Raw genomic sequence first — 16,411 nt, 5'->3', positions numbered from 1 at the left:
CTGTCTTAGGCCGGCCCACTGCCCAATTGAAACGTGCGGCGAGATCGATCGATCGTTACTAGGCGCGCAGAGAGTTGTAACGATCGATCGATCTCGCCGCACGTTTTAATTGGGCAGTGGGCCGGCCTGAGACAGCGATTTTTAATAATTAAATAACTCGCTGACTCTTGCGAAAATTGCAAAATGGTAGAGGACTTTTCGACTTAGTCTAGTCCACTCTGTCCCACAATAAGCGTTGATGCGGGTATTACATAACACCCTGTATATTATATTTTAATATAATATAATACAGATATAAGGATTTGCGAGCGCTAACGAATTCGGTTTGTATATTCAAGATTGCGGCGAGAACTTGTACGAGAATCGAAATACGTTTACAAAATTAACCAGACACTTTTCGTCAATTTCACTTTTGGTTTCAAGCGACATTTTCCCATTTGCAATTATTTTTAATTGCATTCGTAATGCAGAGCGAATCGTTCATTGAAATTGATTGCAATTCGAATTCCGATTACTTTCTATCAATGCGAATGCCGCATGAATCATACAATGATGTTTACCGGTGACATGAATAATTTATGGCTTTGAATGAGTGATTTATGTGTTAATCTGCTAATCGAACACTATGGTATATGATGTTTTGTTGATGCGATTCCATGACGCACAAATTTCCAGTGTAATATGTCATAGGGACATATAGAAATAATTAATACAATTGTTACAAAACTGCAGCGCGCTTAATAATAATACGTATACGATATTTACCAAACAGAAAAAAAATATTAATTCAACATAATCTATTACGCAGGTAAAGAGAAGTATAATGCTGAAAATGGCGGATGCTTGTCAGGAAGCTAATAAGCACAAGCAAACTACGTTTCAAGAGATGTACGTACAACGGCATAATAACGTAAGGTAATTTATTATACATATTAAAATTTCCTACACATATTAATGATCGTAACGAAACGTTATTTACATAACGACAGTTATAAAATATTCAATGCAAATATGTTGTTTAAAATTTTCATCTGAGGAATATCGTGAAATTTTCATTATAAATGAAAAAAATAACATTTTTTTTTATTCCGTAAGAGAATTAATTTAAAATCGCAACGCTCTCCGATATTTCCATATAATATTTCGTTCATACTAAGCACCCGATCGAATCGATTCGCAACAAGAAAGACAACGTTAAAAATAAGACCCCGCTGCCCAAGGTCAAGAGCAGAAATAATTTAATCATAATCAGTGCATTTAGAAGGCACGCGCGTATTTAGTTCTCCCGAGGATTATATGGGTCGAGGATGATGGCAAGGAATATTGATTGCATTGAAATAAACGCACGTCGCACGTGTCGCACATTGCCTTTGGTCGTCCGTTCTCTATTTATCCATTGATCTAGCGATGCATCTGAATTTAAATCATGTGATCGCTCGATTGTGCAGCATCCGAATTCAATCGAACGCGCGAGATTAGATGACGATCCATCAAAGACAAATTTTTCTTCAATGCCCCTTTCTTTGAAGTTATGCACTCATCTTATGAACTCCAGGAAATTAATAAAGGATTATTCCGCTATTTAAATTTAGTTTTCAAATTAAAGAATTTACGCGTTAAAGTTCGTTGATTCAAATATTAAAATTTTTAACATTAAAATATTAAATAATTTACTAAAAATGTTCTCGTTGCTTGGTCTTTTATAATAGAAATAACGTAAATATTAAACTTGAATTAACACCAACATTTATAGGAACGATTTCAATCTAGATGTAGAATTGATTTCTGCTTTAGATATTCCTGTGTGTTATCGAAAAATTTTGCAATGCATAAAATTTTATTTTTAAAAACAATATATCTTTGATTGCACAGCATTCTCTACGCGGACATTGTCAACTTCACACCGCTGTCGGAACAGCTCTCAGCTTCCGATCTTGTGAAGACGCTCAACGAGCTCTTTGGCAGATTCGATCAAATAGCACAGGTAAAAGAAAACATAAAAGTTAATTTGATTTATTTTCAATTAAATGTTGTATGTGATTTAAAAGAATGAATTTTCTTGTCCAAAACTCTTTCCCAATAACATTTTTTATTTGAAAACACTTTCAATTTGCTTCCTGTAAAAACTGCTCTAGATATTTATCGTAGGAAAAATGTTTTTGATAAAATTAATCCTATCTAATATAATTATAGACCGCATCGTTTTTACTTATGTGAATTGAAAATTGCCTACTAAATTTATTTCTGGAATTAATTCCAATACAGAGTAAATAATCCGATACTGATGAAGAGAAAGAACATTTTGACTCGCAAAAGATTTCTTGCCACGTGTATTATCGTAAATATTGTCGTCTAACATAAAGTCGACTATGGATCCATTAGTGCGAGGTGAATAAAATGTCTGAAACCTTTTACCCTTTACCAACAAGCAGAGTACATGATCGCCTATCACTTGTGCAAAGAGGGATATTGAAAGTGTACTTTCAATTTGCACTGAGAATAATATTCAAACATTTCAAATTCTCAAATTTAATAAATTCTTTCAGTAAAAATCGTTCTACAAAATGTACAAACATCGGAATCTAGTATAACTTTAATAAGAGTATAACTTCAACGTCACGAAATTTCTAGCGTAAGGAGAGACGTATGAATTTTAGTAAGGAAAATTCTTTTACATATACTTACAGTACAGCATAATTTATTGTTGAACGCTACAACTGAAATCGAAGGAAAGTTCGTCATGTTAAACGCTGCAATTTAGAAAATTATTCAGTATTTATCTGCGGAATATTTCTGACTCTTGTTCGCGTGTATTTATTTCCGTTTAACGATTCAAATACAATGTTTTCAGCAGCGCACAAATTGAATTTCGGTACGTCAATATACTTTTAAATCAGAGTTCCTCGTTGGCTAAATAAATTTCCAGGCTTGCGACTCAGTGTAATTAAATCTTTCTCAAAAAAAGCATGGAATATGTGCTCTTTTACGAACGCAGCAATTTTATTTGTTTTACTCGTGCGTCGCGTTTACAATAATCTGTTACAATGACATTTAGTTAGGCGTCATCAGCCAGTAGTCAAACTAAAAAACGGTTAGTTTTGACAAACGTTGTAAAGAACATTAAACATTTACAATGCAACTATTTCAAATATTGATAGAATGACATTAGTCTTGTTATATTGATACTTTTTTTACAATTCTTCTACAATTCTTTACACAGTTACATTTTGCTTATTAATTTTAATTCACAATTTTCCACATGTCTTTCTAAAAACTGGAATCCTGCTTATAAGTGTACTCCAAAACGTGTTTACAATTTTAATTTCCCTAGAAAGATGAAAGTTCGGAGATCTATTATAATTGCAAACGAGATTTCTATACGGTTACCAAAAAGTTCAGTTTTCCTGTATAATTACAATTGATCAACCAACCTCAAGAAACTCTTTTAAAGTGAAACATATTTAAATATTTCTTATTTTAGTTATTGGATTAATTTGATTGAATTTCTAATAAATTGAATATAAGATATTTTATATTTTTGCGAAACTTTAACACTGAAAAGATACGTTTAATGCATTATAAAAACCACAGCTGTGAGGGTCTCCTCATCTCTACGAAAGGCGACAGATTTAACAATTTCCAAGATATTTGATAAAATTCATAGAAATTGCCGAATTCTGTAAAACTAATAGATAACTTCAATTAAAAATAATAAACGAGATTGCAAAATATGACGTGCGACGCGACGTTACGCTTTTTCGACAAATATTGAAGGTCGTTCAATCAAATCGTGATAACGATAAAAGGTTTCTTTCGAACATTTGATTCGCAAAAATGTACGCAATTTCTTTCCCCGCTAACGACTATCTGCTCTTTTTCTTTTTCTAGACATCGATTATTTTCTCCCGCGAAAATTTCATTTGCGTGAAAAATCGAATGTGTAAGGTAAACGTATTAGCTAATGGAATACTTGATAATAAGAATTGAAGGAGAAATTTTCATAACATCCCAATATAAATCTTTTTTATCTTCAATGAAAATCGACGGTTTAGCGATGTGTAAAATGTAAAATTATGCGCAGAAAAATGATCACGACGAAAAATTTTGTATTCCAATAAGAGAATACGAATCTAGAAACGCCGGATGAGGAACGTATATACTTTTTTATTTTGTACCGCCTTTTTCACTAGTCCCCTCGATTTTCCGTAAACTGCGAAAAGAGTAGTTTTACGCTTAAACTAATATAACAACAAACTAATAAAGCTGCAAAGGGGGACAGAGTATACAATATTGCGCGCCTCTGTGTTCATAATCGGATGCCGTTTACATTCTTTCTCTTGGCAAAGAAAAAGCACGAACTTCCGAGTCACGCTACATTAGCGCAGAAAATTGCTTTTGGAACGACAATAGAACACAATATTAAGCTTGAGTTTCTTAATTCCCGAGTTCTCAAGAAATCGGTGCTTTGTCAACGCATTTGGAATAAGTAAAAAGAACTTATAATCGCATTATTAAAATCAAAGAATATCTTTGTACTTTTAACAGGATTTACAACTTCTCCAGTCTGACAGAATGTAAAATATCTTCATCGCGAATGAATATATTTAAATTCGTATGAATAAAAAAAGACACGCAATATACACTCTACCTCCTCTTATAGATTTATTAGTTTGTAGCTACGCATATTAGTCTAAACTTAAAATCACCCTTTTCACAACAGATAATCGAAAGAACGAATAAAAATGATGATATGAAACAAAACTATTTTTCATCTGGCACTTTTAGATTCAAATCCTATCCAAAATATAACATTTGTCTTGACAATTATTTTTCTGCGCGTATAGCTTTAAATTTTATATATCAATAAACCGTAGATTTTCATTAAAGATGAAAATATTTATACTACGATATCTTCAATTTTTATTTTTATTACTAAGTATTTTATTACCTAATGCGATTACTTTACACATTCAATTTTGCGCGTAAATGAAATTTAATTTACCGACTAATTGTTGTATTACATTTGCATTGATTGTTAACTTTTTGCGTTAATATTTGTTGCGTTAATATTTACTTTAATTTTTACCGATATACCTTCGTCCGTTTTGCGTTGAACATTGTTTGCAAATAATTCAACATTATACATTAGCTTTGGTAACTCGTCAAAGCTATCAAGGGACAAATACGCAGTACGTATATTTCCAACGAGAAAAGAGGGTCAAAACATGCCGCAAGCGGACGGATTTTAAAACTCCGGGGTTTCATTTATTTTTCAACCCGCTCTCGCAACCGCAACATTGCTATCGCCACCACCGTTATTGATCACGAGTTTTAGGAATTGTTTATAAAGCCGAACATCTGCTCGAAGAGAAGTGAATTAGCCAGGAAACTTGCAAAATTTCACTCGCCGGGGGCCAGATTGCAAACGCCAGGGACTCTAAGCTTTACGGCGCGGCGTCGCATAATTCGCTTTTATAGCGGCGGGAAGAACTTTACGGCGTCACCGGAGCACGGCATGAATCCAAGCACAATATGATCTAGCGGGGGCCGTGATCGTTTTGCAAAGCGCCTTTTTTTTACGAACTTGCGAACCGTCGTTCTCGCACTGGTTAATCCGCTGACCGAGCAGGATACCAAACAACCGGCATACACAGTTTGGGTCATTTGGCTTGATTACTTTGAGCTATTATTTACGATCTGTTGGTTTTATTTATACGACTCCAACAACGCTTCATAGACAAGGATAAATTTTGTCACGTTAAAGCAGCAGAATCTAATTTTAATATGTCTCTGAAAATCATTTGATCGCCGGACAACGTGGCATTTTGAAGAACTTTGTGTTAGAGCTATTTAAAATTTACCACACATTCTACTAGTAAAATGTAAGTACAATTACTAGTCAAACGTATGGCAAAATGTCACAAAACTCTCGTAAACTTCTTTGCCGTGTTGTCCCACGATTATATAATGTTCAGGATAAATTCACATAAATTCTGTCCGCGCATAATTATTTAATCTAAGTGTAAAAGTAAAAAAACAAAATTCTAGATCGCCATCGTAATAATGGCGAGGACACCGCAACGGCATGCTGATCGATGATGGGAATTATACCGCGGATAAATTCCGCATTCCGTCTTAAGGAATCCCGCAGTGTTCGCGTCGTATCAGTAGTGTCTGTTTTCCCGCGATCTCTTGACGAACAGAAAAACAGAATGATAAAATTTTCCAAATTTAATTTCGTCCGTTTTGTCGGTTAAACTCGAATTTATCGACGCTTCAGGCTCGGATACGCGCGCACCTAATAATCTTATGGCCCGTAACTTCTCGTTTCTCGATTCGCGTCGTGCAATCCCATGTAAGTGTCGTGTTTCGGTAATAAATTGTAATTTGCAACAAGGAACTGTTCCACGATGTAGTAGCAATTATTAGGAGAATCTTATTACAAAGTTATTACAAAGTCATTACGTAGTCGAAATTTCATCGAAATTCAATCTTTGAGTTAAAATCATGCATTAAAATTGCGCTATGCTTATGCTAAGCAATAAGATAAATGCCATAAAAATCGTAAACCCAACGATAAAATGATATTATAGATAATAAAAATATTTTATTCTTATAAGAAATTAGACGAATTATTTCTTATCTTTGATATCACGATTTACTTTTTAACGTAGCAATATTTAAGAAGGTCATATTGAAAGCTGTACGCCGATATAATTTTTTAAGTTTAATTAAATTTTAAATAGAAAACTGTCGAGTAAATTGACAGCAGAGACTTTATTGTCAAAGTTATTACCATTCGAAAAATTCAATTTTTGTGAAATCAAACACAAAAGCAATCGTATTTTGCATATATTTTTATTGTAAACATACTTTTACAAAAGAATGAAAAATTTATTTGTAACACACGTTCTGTAAAGCTAAACTCAGCTTTATGTAAATTGTAATTATAAATCGCGAATTGTAAAAATAATTAAGTGCTCGGCAATAAAAGGGTCAAGTGTTCCTTTCTGAAAATCTCTTTGTGTGAAAATAAATGAAATGCTCACTTGTAAACGAACGTTATAATAATATCTGAAATATATATGTATTAATTCTTCTTGTCGATAGAACGTTAAATAATATAATGATAACAATACAAATCGAAAATATCTAGAAATGATTTTAAATTTCTTTCGTCTCGATGGGTCAAACGAGTAGTAATGTACTTTTCTTCGATTTGTATATTGATCCGCCTGGCCCATTCTTTAAATTGCTCAATAACATTTCACTGGCAATGAGTTTCACGGTTCACAAACTTGAGCTAGATAAGAGAAGGGAAAGGGTAGAAACTAGGGGAAGAAACGTCACGTAAATACACGAATAAATTAATGATGCGGAAAATGAAGGAGGAAGATAATATCCTTACTGACGACAAAGTTCTTATAGCTTCGAATCAATCAATGTGTCAAAGATAACATCAGGAAGAGACACTTATTTGTAATTTTTTACAATCTTGTATTAATTTTATGTTTATTGATATTTATTATATAGCAAAACATCATTTTACACTTTGTGAAATATTATTTCGCAATGAAATTAATTTGTTTCCACATTTTTCAAAGTAAATCCGAGAAAAATTCCACCGAGTTCCTTCTCTCAGATTCTACAAAATGTCTCTGTAACTCCAAGAAAATTAAAGTCGCACGATATTAGACTCGAACTGAAGTCTTCTCGGATCAGCTAGCTAGAGTATTCTCAAGGGTACTTTAGGTGGAAACTCGATCCTTTCTGAACTCGATCTGATATTAGGTCCCAACTAAATCGGATCTTAATTAGATCAATTAAGGCTAGATCATGCTCAAGTGTCGGATTTGAATATAAATTAGATTTAATGTAACGTTGCACAATGGTGTAACACAAGTACCAAGGAAATTTTCAAGTTTTATTGCTCATATTCTGAATCTTGCAAAAGTATTCTGTCGCAAGAACAGCGGAATATGATATATAGCCATCGACAGATGTTTTCGAACTAAAGGTTCGGATTTCTCGCGCTTCTGCTTCCGCCGTGTTCGCAAGTAATTCTGAAAAACGTGCAATATTTCACGATAGGCAAACACCAATGCCGCAGATGGAAAAACTTTATTTCGTTGGTGTGGGTGAAATGTATACGATACGAATCCGAGCTTCGTTGGGAATGCCTCTGTCTATTTTCTACCTTTGCAGCATATTTATCTTCGCAAATATATCACTGCAAAGATTCGATTTTTACCCGAACAAAAAGGAAGATAATCAAAGTAAGAGACTCAAAAGGACAAATAATTTACAAATCTTATAATATGTTTTCACAATTAATAGCTTTTATAATAAAAACATTTATAACAAAACAGATATGCGGAGAGAATAAGAGAATTTATTAGTATTTAATAATATACATTGCTCTGTACACGCATAAATTATTCATTTGCACGCAACGTTAATTAAATCGGCAGTAAAATGCTAATTAAATGAATATTGCAATGAATAAAAACGACGTTACGTGGATGATCAAAATTTATAAATTTTCATATAAATGGAAATGGATGGCTTACGTAACTGGACTATGTAGATATCACCTTGAAATTAATCATAATTGTAATATAAAGAGTTATGGATTATATTTGACTATTCATATATAAATAAAAGGCTACTGTAACGTAAATTTATGTAGAATTGCCACCACCTTACGCGTTGTAATAAAAACCCTTTAATAAAATACTAAGATTATCGCATATAATAAGAATAGAAAGTATGTAAACTGCATAGAATGTAAATATACCAAATATTTCGTGACTATTAGAAAGATTAAGTATGAGAAAAATAGAAAGAAATTACAAAAAGTACATAATTTCTTTGACTCTCTACTATCTTAATTTTCTACTTTCACTAATTGTCCAGTTAAGTAAAATTGGAATTATCATATGTCAAGTGACGACAAATAACTGTCAACTTGCCACCTGGGTAAATATTTAATAGATGTGAATTTTTGGCGCCCTTTAAATGTGAAAAGAAATTATTTCTTTTCCTCTAAAAAAAACATCCAGATAAAAAAAATGTAATAAGTTATTTTTTAAATACATTAAAGTATCGATTATAAATATTCAATATACTCTTTGCTCTCTATAAAAAATATACCAAATACTTTTATTGTAGACTTCTTTTTTCTTTTGGAGCTGGCGAAGTAGATGAAACGTTAAATTTGTCACGGAGCGCAAAGGTTTAATTAATAAACAAATTAATTCCCGATTTTCAGGACAACCAGTGCATGAGGATCAAAATTTTGGGTGACTGTTACTATTGCGTTTCCGGGCTCCCGGTTTCCCGTCCAAATCACGCTTACAACTGTGTAAATATGGGACTGCAAATGATTGATGCCATCAGGTGAGGATCAAATAAAATACTAAAATTACGTTACTAACGAGCGAGAGCTCGTTAGTTACATGCGTTCTTCTGTAACTATTTTTTTAAATTGTTGCCCGAAGCTTAACAGGGTGAAAAAAGAAAATAATTGCTGCATTACTTTTGTACGCAAAAGGATTTGCAAAAAGAGGAAAGATCTCCCCATGAAAGCACGTAGAACATTGTGATATTATATCAATGGCGTTCTTTCTTCGTGCTTCACATTTTTCTCGGATTTATCGCGTACAATGGCACAAATAATTATTAGACGAAGGGAATATTTCAGACTTTTCATAATTACAAACTAACTCGCGCAGTACCTACTAATTATTTCGGTAACTCGGTCGGGAAAAATTGTTGAAGAAAAAAACTTTTGATTTCGCACGAAATTCGGAATAAAAGCGGAAATATATCTTTATGTACATAGAATTTACATTATGCCACGCTATAAATCTATGTAGTCGGCACATCAATGGCAGTTGAAGACTTAACACTCCCGCATAATTCTGGTTAATCGTCTACTGCGCTTTAATAATCACAGGCCTTGCGTGCGCTTTGTTGATGGCATCGTTTATGCATCGAAATGCGATAACGTAGATTACTCATCAGTAATTAGAGGATTAGTACAACGCCGCTTAGTTATATAGACATTAATTACGGAACAATGCGGATCGAAAGACCGGTCAACCGTTGCCTATTATCCTTGTTATAGCTCTTACGTTTTAAGAGTTCGGTTCTCACAAGTTTGTTTGTTCGTTATTTCCCAGTGAGAAATGATTCGCCGATAGATGACAGTTTGACGGTGTCGATGTCGATTCGATGTCGTCTCGACATCTATCGACGAATCACTTCTCACCGGGTCTTCGATGGAACTGAATATTGACATTTTATTACGTTCTATCCAACGATCTCCCGTGTATCGAGTTAAAAATTATTTCTTTTAATCGCAATTCTTTCAACTGGCATCTTACACAATCCCTACAATTAATTCTAATGCAACAAATGGAAATTGCTTCCTTGCGCTCTTTCCAAGTTACGTGTCGCGCGGTAGGAAAACTTTTTTAAACTTCAGCTACCTAGACCTTTATATCTCGTGTTTACACGGCGCCTACTGTTTTCTTTTCAACAAACAGAATCCAAGATCGGATAATCGTTAAGTTTAATGGGTGGTGTGCAGCGAGAATGTGGTAGGAGCGACAAGTTCCCGCATAAATGTGCGGGGCGCAAATGAGTATTCTCGAATTGAATGTCGTCGCACGTAGGTTTGTCCGCGAGGCCACCGGCTTTAACGTCGACATGAGGATAGGAATTCACACAGGGAACGTACTGTGCGGAGTACTCGGTCTGCGGAAATGGCAATTCGACGTGTGGAGCGACGACGTGACCTTGGCCAATCACATGGAGAGCGGCGGTCTACCAGGGTAAGACGATTCACCACTGTCGTGACCCACTCGATCTGTATTGGTCCTCCTCTCTACCGCATTGCAATACGTACGATTGTACTATGTATAGAACAAAGTACCGTTTCCCGCGGAATAGCAAACGTTAGCGTTTGCGAATGTTAGGCATTTATTTTTCTTGCGCAGCTTCAAAGGCGAAGCTTCTTAGTCCTGGAATTTATTATTCCGCAAAACACTGATATAAGTCAACTTATGACTCGTTATCTAACTGATTTGGTCTCTCATAGTCGCAAAAAGGTACAGACTGCACAGAAAAAAAAGAGAATATTCCTCCTTTGAATTAAATGCTTCTAAGAAGATTGTAGATTGTTGCGTATGTACAAAACAATGACCGCGTTAATTTGAGTATACAACAGTTGATCTGACTCTTTCGCGTGCTCGTTCTCTTTTGCGATAATATATAATTGTGCGTAAATAATGAAAAAATAATTCGCAATAAATTAAAAAAATTAAAATCACTTAGACACCAACATCCTGCCTTGGCTCTTACATCCTTTATTCTTTCGAGATGGGACCTCACGTCAGAGCCTTGTGGATTTTTATGTTTAAAAAATAATTATCGTTTGTATTATATTATGAAGAATTTTTCTGTCAATTTTAAGGCGGGTTCACATAACGAAGGCTACTCTGTTGCAACTGGGCGATCGGTTTGAGGTCGAGCCAGGTGACGGAGGATCTCGAGAGAGTTATCTCGCCCAGCATAAAGTAGAAACTTTTCTTATCGTGCCACCCAAGGTGAGTAGAAGTTTATCATCGCTCAAAATGCTTTCTCCAAAACCGCAATCCGTTTACCCCTGACTCTTTATTGATAATTAGAAGCTTGTTTAACTCATGCTGCTTAATCCTTCGTTTTACGGTATCGCCGAAGGGAGAGCAGAAACACCCTATCTATCCTCATTTGCTGTAGCAGCACACACTTTATCTTCATCGATACTAATTAAAGAGGTTGAACGCGAAAATTGAATTAAACAGCAGTTTGGCGTAGCAGTAGCAGGCAATTTATACTGAAAAAAAAACATTGCTTCTTAGATTGCTTTATAGAATGTGTTTTTCTCGCTGGAGGAAAAACCAAACACCTAAGCAATGTTAATGTAACATATTCCGCGACATAAAAATTGCTGAGAAAATTGTGCTTAAACAAATTTTTGGTATATCGTAAACAATAATGTTAAATAATTTATCTAATGAAAATGTTTCTAATTCTAACTCGTTCACCTTATTATATTGCTAGAATTGTACATTTTATAAGTAACGAGAGCTTTAGTCCTTCGCAAAAAATCTAAGGCTCTTTATTCTTGATTAAATTGCGTATTGAGATGCTAAAACGTTCGTGAGAATTATCCACTGATCAAAGGGAGTTTAAGCAAACGAACAATGGCTCTCTTTACGAGAGGGAACAGAAGATCCGCGTTAGTAGCGTCAAATGATCTATCACAAAGTGGTGATAAAGTTCACTGGTGAAGCAGGAAATCCAAGTAAATCCAAGTAAATTAAACCACGCCTTATTTCTATATAAGCGAAGTTTAGATCGTAATGCCTCCGTTTATCGCCTCAATAAATATCTCAGCAGAAGCTCGTTAAGAACTTGCTTAAAAGCACGCTAAATCGCGCTTTTCCTTCCGCGTATTTATTTACTACTTACTTTTCGAAAATGCTCCTTTCTGATCCAAATCCGGAAATTATAGTTTTATTAAATTTAATTCTTCCGCGTGATGAAAACGGAAAATTCTTCATTATAATAATAACTGAAACTCCTCCCTTATCGTGGAAATATACGTTTATATCGTCTTTTGTGTAAAGACGCGGGTTTGATATTAGTGACAGTGATTAATACTCTGTTGCTTGAAATTCGTTCGTAATATCTTCCATTAAGACAAATGTTCTCTTACAATTAGCAGGAGATATTCTGTAGGTAATTCTTTTCAAAGTAAAAGAATTAATGTCGAATATTTAAAATGATATTTCTTCACAGAAACACACACACACACACATAATTGTAGTTAAATTAAGATATTATGTCTAGTGCAGGATATGCAAATTTGCTAATAACTTTTATTTCTTACAGAAAAATAGAGAGGAAAATGGAATGGAAAACGGTGGAAATCGTATACAGGGACCTGGGCCAATACCTTCTAGGTATGTCTTATTACATAATTTTATTGTCATCAAATTGACATTTAGACAAAAATGTCAGTGTTGCAACGATAACTTCAATAAAAGGTTTAGCTAAAAGCTTCAGTTATTATATTGTGATTATGTTATATTGTAATTGAGTAGAAAGTTGCGATAAAAATAATTTTATACTTAATATTTTTACAATATATTATTTTTTTAAAAGTATTCCATTTGTGTCTCTTTAATATTGCATATTATTATCTCATTAAAAATAGTATATTGTATCGTTAAGGAACGAATAATTACAACGTTATTTAAGAATTTATTGATAATAGTATTAATAAATATTTTATGACAGATCCAGGCCTAGTAGCAAAATGACAAAATATGTAGAATGTTGGGGTGCGGACAAGCCTTTTGCTAATATAGCGGAAGCAACGTTAGCGAAGAATATTGGCCTAACTGTAAGCTACTATTTACTTGTACGAATAGCTTTAATAAAATAAAATGATAATCAAAATGTACTCATTTTGTTCTGATAGAGCATTGCGATGATCGAATCGAATCTATTGGCAAACAATGCCAGCTGCTTTGATACACAGTGAGTTACACATATATGACTACTTTTATGCCAATATCATATTGATAAAAAATGTAGATTACTTGTTTGTCATCACGTTAATATTACGCAATCGAGTCCAGCCACTAACTGCTTAATGATTTAATATAATAATTAGATCTCTCTTCTCTCCGTTATACATGACATATTCGCATGTAGTTATTATTTACTTCAGTTATTATTTACTAGTTATTAATTACTTCAATATACTTTTCCGAATATATACAGGGTGTTATGTAATACCCGCATCAACGCTTATTGTGGGATAGAGTGGACTAGACTAAGTCGAAAAGTCCTCTACCATTTTGCAATTTTCGCAAGAGTCAGCGAGTTATTAATTATTAAAAATCGCTGTCTTGGGCTGGCCCACTGCCCAATTGAAACGTGCGGCGAGATCGATCGATCGTTACTAGGCGCGCAGAGAGTTGTAACGATCGATCGATCTCGCCGCACGTTTGAATTGGGCAGTGGGCCGGCCTAAGACAGCGATCTTTAATAATTAATAACTCGCTGACTTTTGCGAAAATTGCAAAATGGTAGAGGACTTTTCGACTTAGTCTAGTCCACTCTATCCCACAATAAGCGTTGATGCGGGTATTACATAACACCCTGTATATATAATTTTAAAACGACAAATATAAGAATCATGTTTGTATTAAAGTATGTAATTTACAATGTAGAAATGTTTTCGGTTTTTACGTACAATGTTAGACACTGGTGCGGCGGAAGCGAAGAAATTTCGCCTTTTACTTATTGGTTTAAAAACAAGAATCAAGAGCAGATGTATCGAGAGCAAAGGGATGAGCAATATCTTTGGTACGTTATGGCCTCCAATGTGGTTTACACAATGATGTTCTGCATCCAAATCATCTATTTGCCAAGGTAAATTACAATTTAATTGAACATTTGATAATCGAGCCAGTACTCACTCTCTCTTTTTACGAAGATTACTCAATTACTTTAATATCTTAATATTTATGTATCTTTACAAAACAGAATAAAATTATCAGTTATGTGACTTACCTTTTTAAGATAAGACTATTATATTGTATTATTGTATCACAATTATAATATTTATTTAATTAGGTAACGTGTTTTACTCATATAATTCGATTCAGCAGACTTAAATTAATGAAAAGTTTTAGCAATTAAATGATTAATCTCTCCAGTAGTCTTTTTGAACTCGTTAAATATAATAAATTTAAAAAAGGAATGTTCTACTTAATAATTTAAACATCAATTCTGTGTTTTATTTCCACAGGAGCATTATAGTTTACGGTTGCTTCGCAGCTGGTTTAGCATCTCTGATTATATTTGCCGCAATTTCCTGGTTCAGTGGAAAAACTGACTCTGAAAATACTGAAGAAACAACGAATCACATTGCACTTAGCCGCGGTATCAGAATAACTGTGTATTTGATAACGGCACTGTTAGCCATCACATCATCTGCCATTAGTCTGATCGAAGTTGATCGCATTGCCGGACAAGATATTATACCAGTGCGTATATCTAAAATTATTTTATAAAAAATATAGAATAGCATTCGCTAAACGTATTTTCATACTTGAGTAAATCATTATGACGCTTAAAATCTAAGTATTGGCATATACAATTGGAAAACTGATTAATATTAAAATCTAAAAAGCTAAAGGTGCATATTTAATAAATTAATCAAATTTTTTTGTAATACAGTGAAAAGACGTTGAAAAATAATTAAAAAATTTATATATTTACGAAAAACAATTTATTCTCCTGTCATTCGCGTCTCCTAAAGAAAACGTTCCATCATTTTACAATTTTTACTTACAATTCTTTTTATATTACTTACTGAAAGTTTACAAAGGCATCATTCGTATTTTCATTAACGTAAAATACTATTAATGTAAATTGATATGTTCACATGGTTATCACGTTCTCTTTAATATATTTTAGGTGTATATGTACTCACCAGTGATAGCGTTAGTAGTTGGCTGGACACACTTGAGAGTCGACTTTTTGCTGAAGCTAGGCGTAATGCTTCTATCCGTTGCCATAATACTCGTGATCTTCTCCCAAGCACCGGTAATCCAATTGTATTACGACAACTCTGATGCCAAGTAAGTGAGACGCTCTGTAAACCCGAGCATTGCATGTTATAAATCGCAAGCACTCTTGAAAGTCACAGAATGTTATGCGAGCCACATTTTCGCAGGTTCACTTATGGCGTCCATTATCTGATGCAAGTGGGATATTTACTAGTTCTCGTCAGTCTGATACTCCATGTTCTCGACAGACAAGTGGAATATACATCCAGGATGGATATTCTATGGAAAAGCAAGCTGAGGGTCGAGCAGGACGAGGTGGAAACCATGAGAGGCATCAACAAAATTCTCTTGGAAAATATCCTTCCAGCGCATGTGGCTGATCACTTTTTAGCCACAAGAGCTATGCAGGTAGCACATTCAATGAAATAACTTATTACAAAAATCACGTTTTCTTTCAATGTATACAATTGATACATGATTAATCGGTTTAAATGTTTAAATAATTATACGTAATTATATGATTATGGTATTCAGATACAAATGTGTTTATTATAACTTTTGTAATAAGCTATAGAAATTTTGCAATAATAAGTTAAAATAATCTTGCACAACTAAAAGACAAAATAGGTGCTGTTAGTTTTTTCTTAAATATTTGTTTATAACATTTCTTCTCATACATATTTTTAGAACATAATAAATAACAGGGATTTATAATTATTAATCATATTTCTCAATTTAATCTCAGCATTTTTAAATAATACAAACGTATAATAATA

At 33.7% G+C, this 16,411-nt stretch overlaps 1 protein-coding gene across 1 annotated transcript in view; it reads left to right on the top strand.

The window, feature by feature from the left end:
* Window positions 1-16,411, top strand: part of LOC105559069 (adenylate cyclase type 2) — a 51,840-nt gene that overhangs the window by 33,560 nt on the left and 1,869 nt on the right. Inside the window, exons 5-16 of the mRNA XM_012007109.1 lie at window positions 809-915; window positions 1,873-1,984; window positions 9,272-9,399; window positions 10,680-10,838; window positions 11,480-11,612; window positions 12,943-13,013; window positions 13,351-13,456; window positions 13,535-13,593; window positions 14,323-14,493; window positions 14,873-15,110; window positions 15,544-15,707; window positions 15,803-16,043. Of these exons, the coding sequence (XP_011862499.1) occupies window positions 809-915; window positions 1,873-1,984; window positions 9,272-9,399; window positions 10,680-10,838; window positions 11,480-11,612; window positions 12,943-13,013; window positions 13,351-13,456; window positions 13,535-13,593; window positions 14,323-14,493; window positions 14,873-15,110; window positions 15,544-15,707; window positions 15,803-16,043 (1,689 nt within the window). The remainder of the gene's footprint in view (window positions 1-808; window positions 916-1,872; window positions 1,985-9,271; window positions 9,400-10,679; window positions 10,839-11,479; window positions 11,613-12,942; window positions 13,014-13,350; window positions 13,457-13,534; window positions 13,594-14,322; window positions 14,494-14,872; window positions 15,111-15,543; window positions 15,708-15,802; window positions 16,044-16,411) is intronic.

This window comes from Vollenhovia emeryi, unplaced genomic scaffold (genome assembly GCF_000949405.1).
Source record: "Vollenhovia emeryi isolate VEMERY1.0 unplaced genomic scaffold, V.emery_V1.0 DF939291.1, whole genome shotgun sequence".
Lineage (NCBI taxonomy): Eukaryota > Metazoa > Arthropoda > Insecta > Hymenoptera > Formicidae > Vollenhovia > Vollenhovia emeryi.
This window is presented reverse-complemented; position numbering and strand designations above follow the sequence as displayed.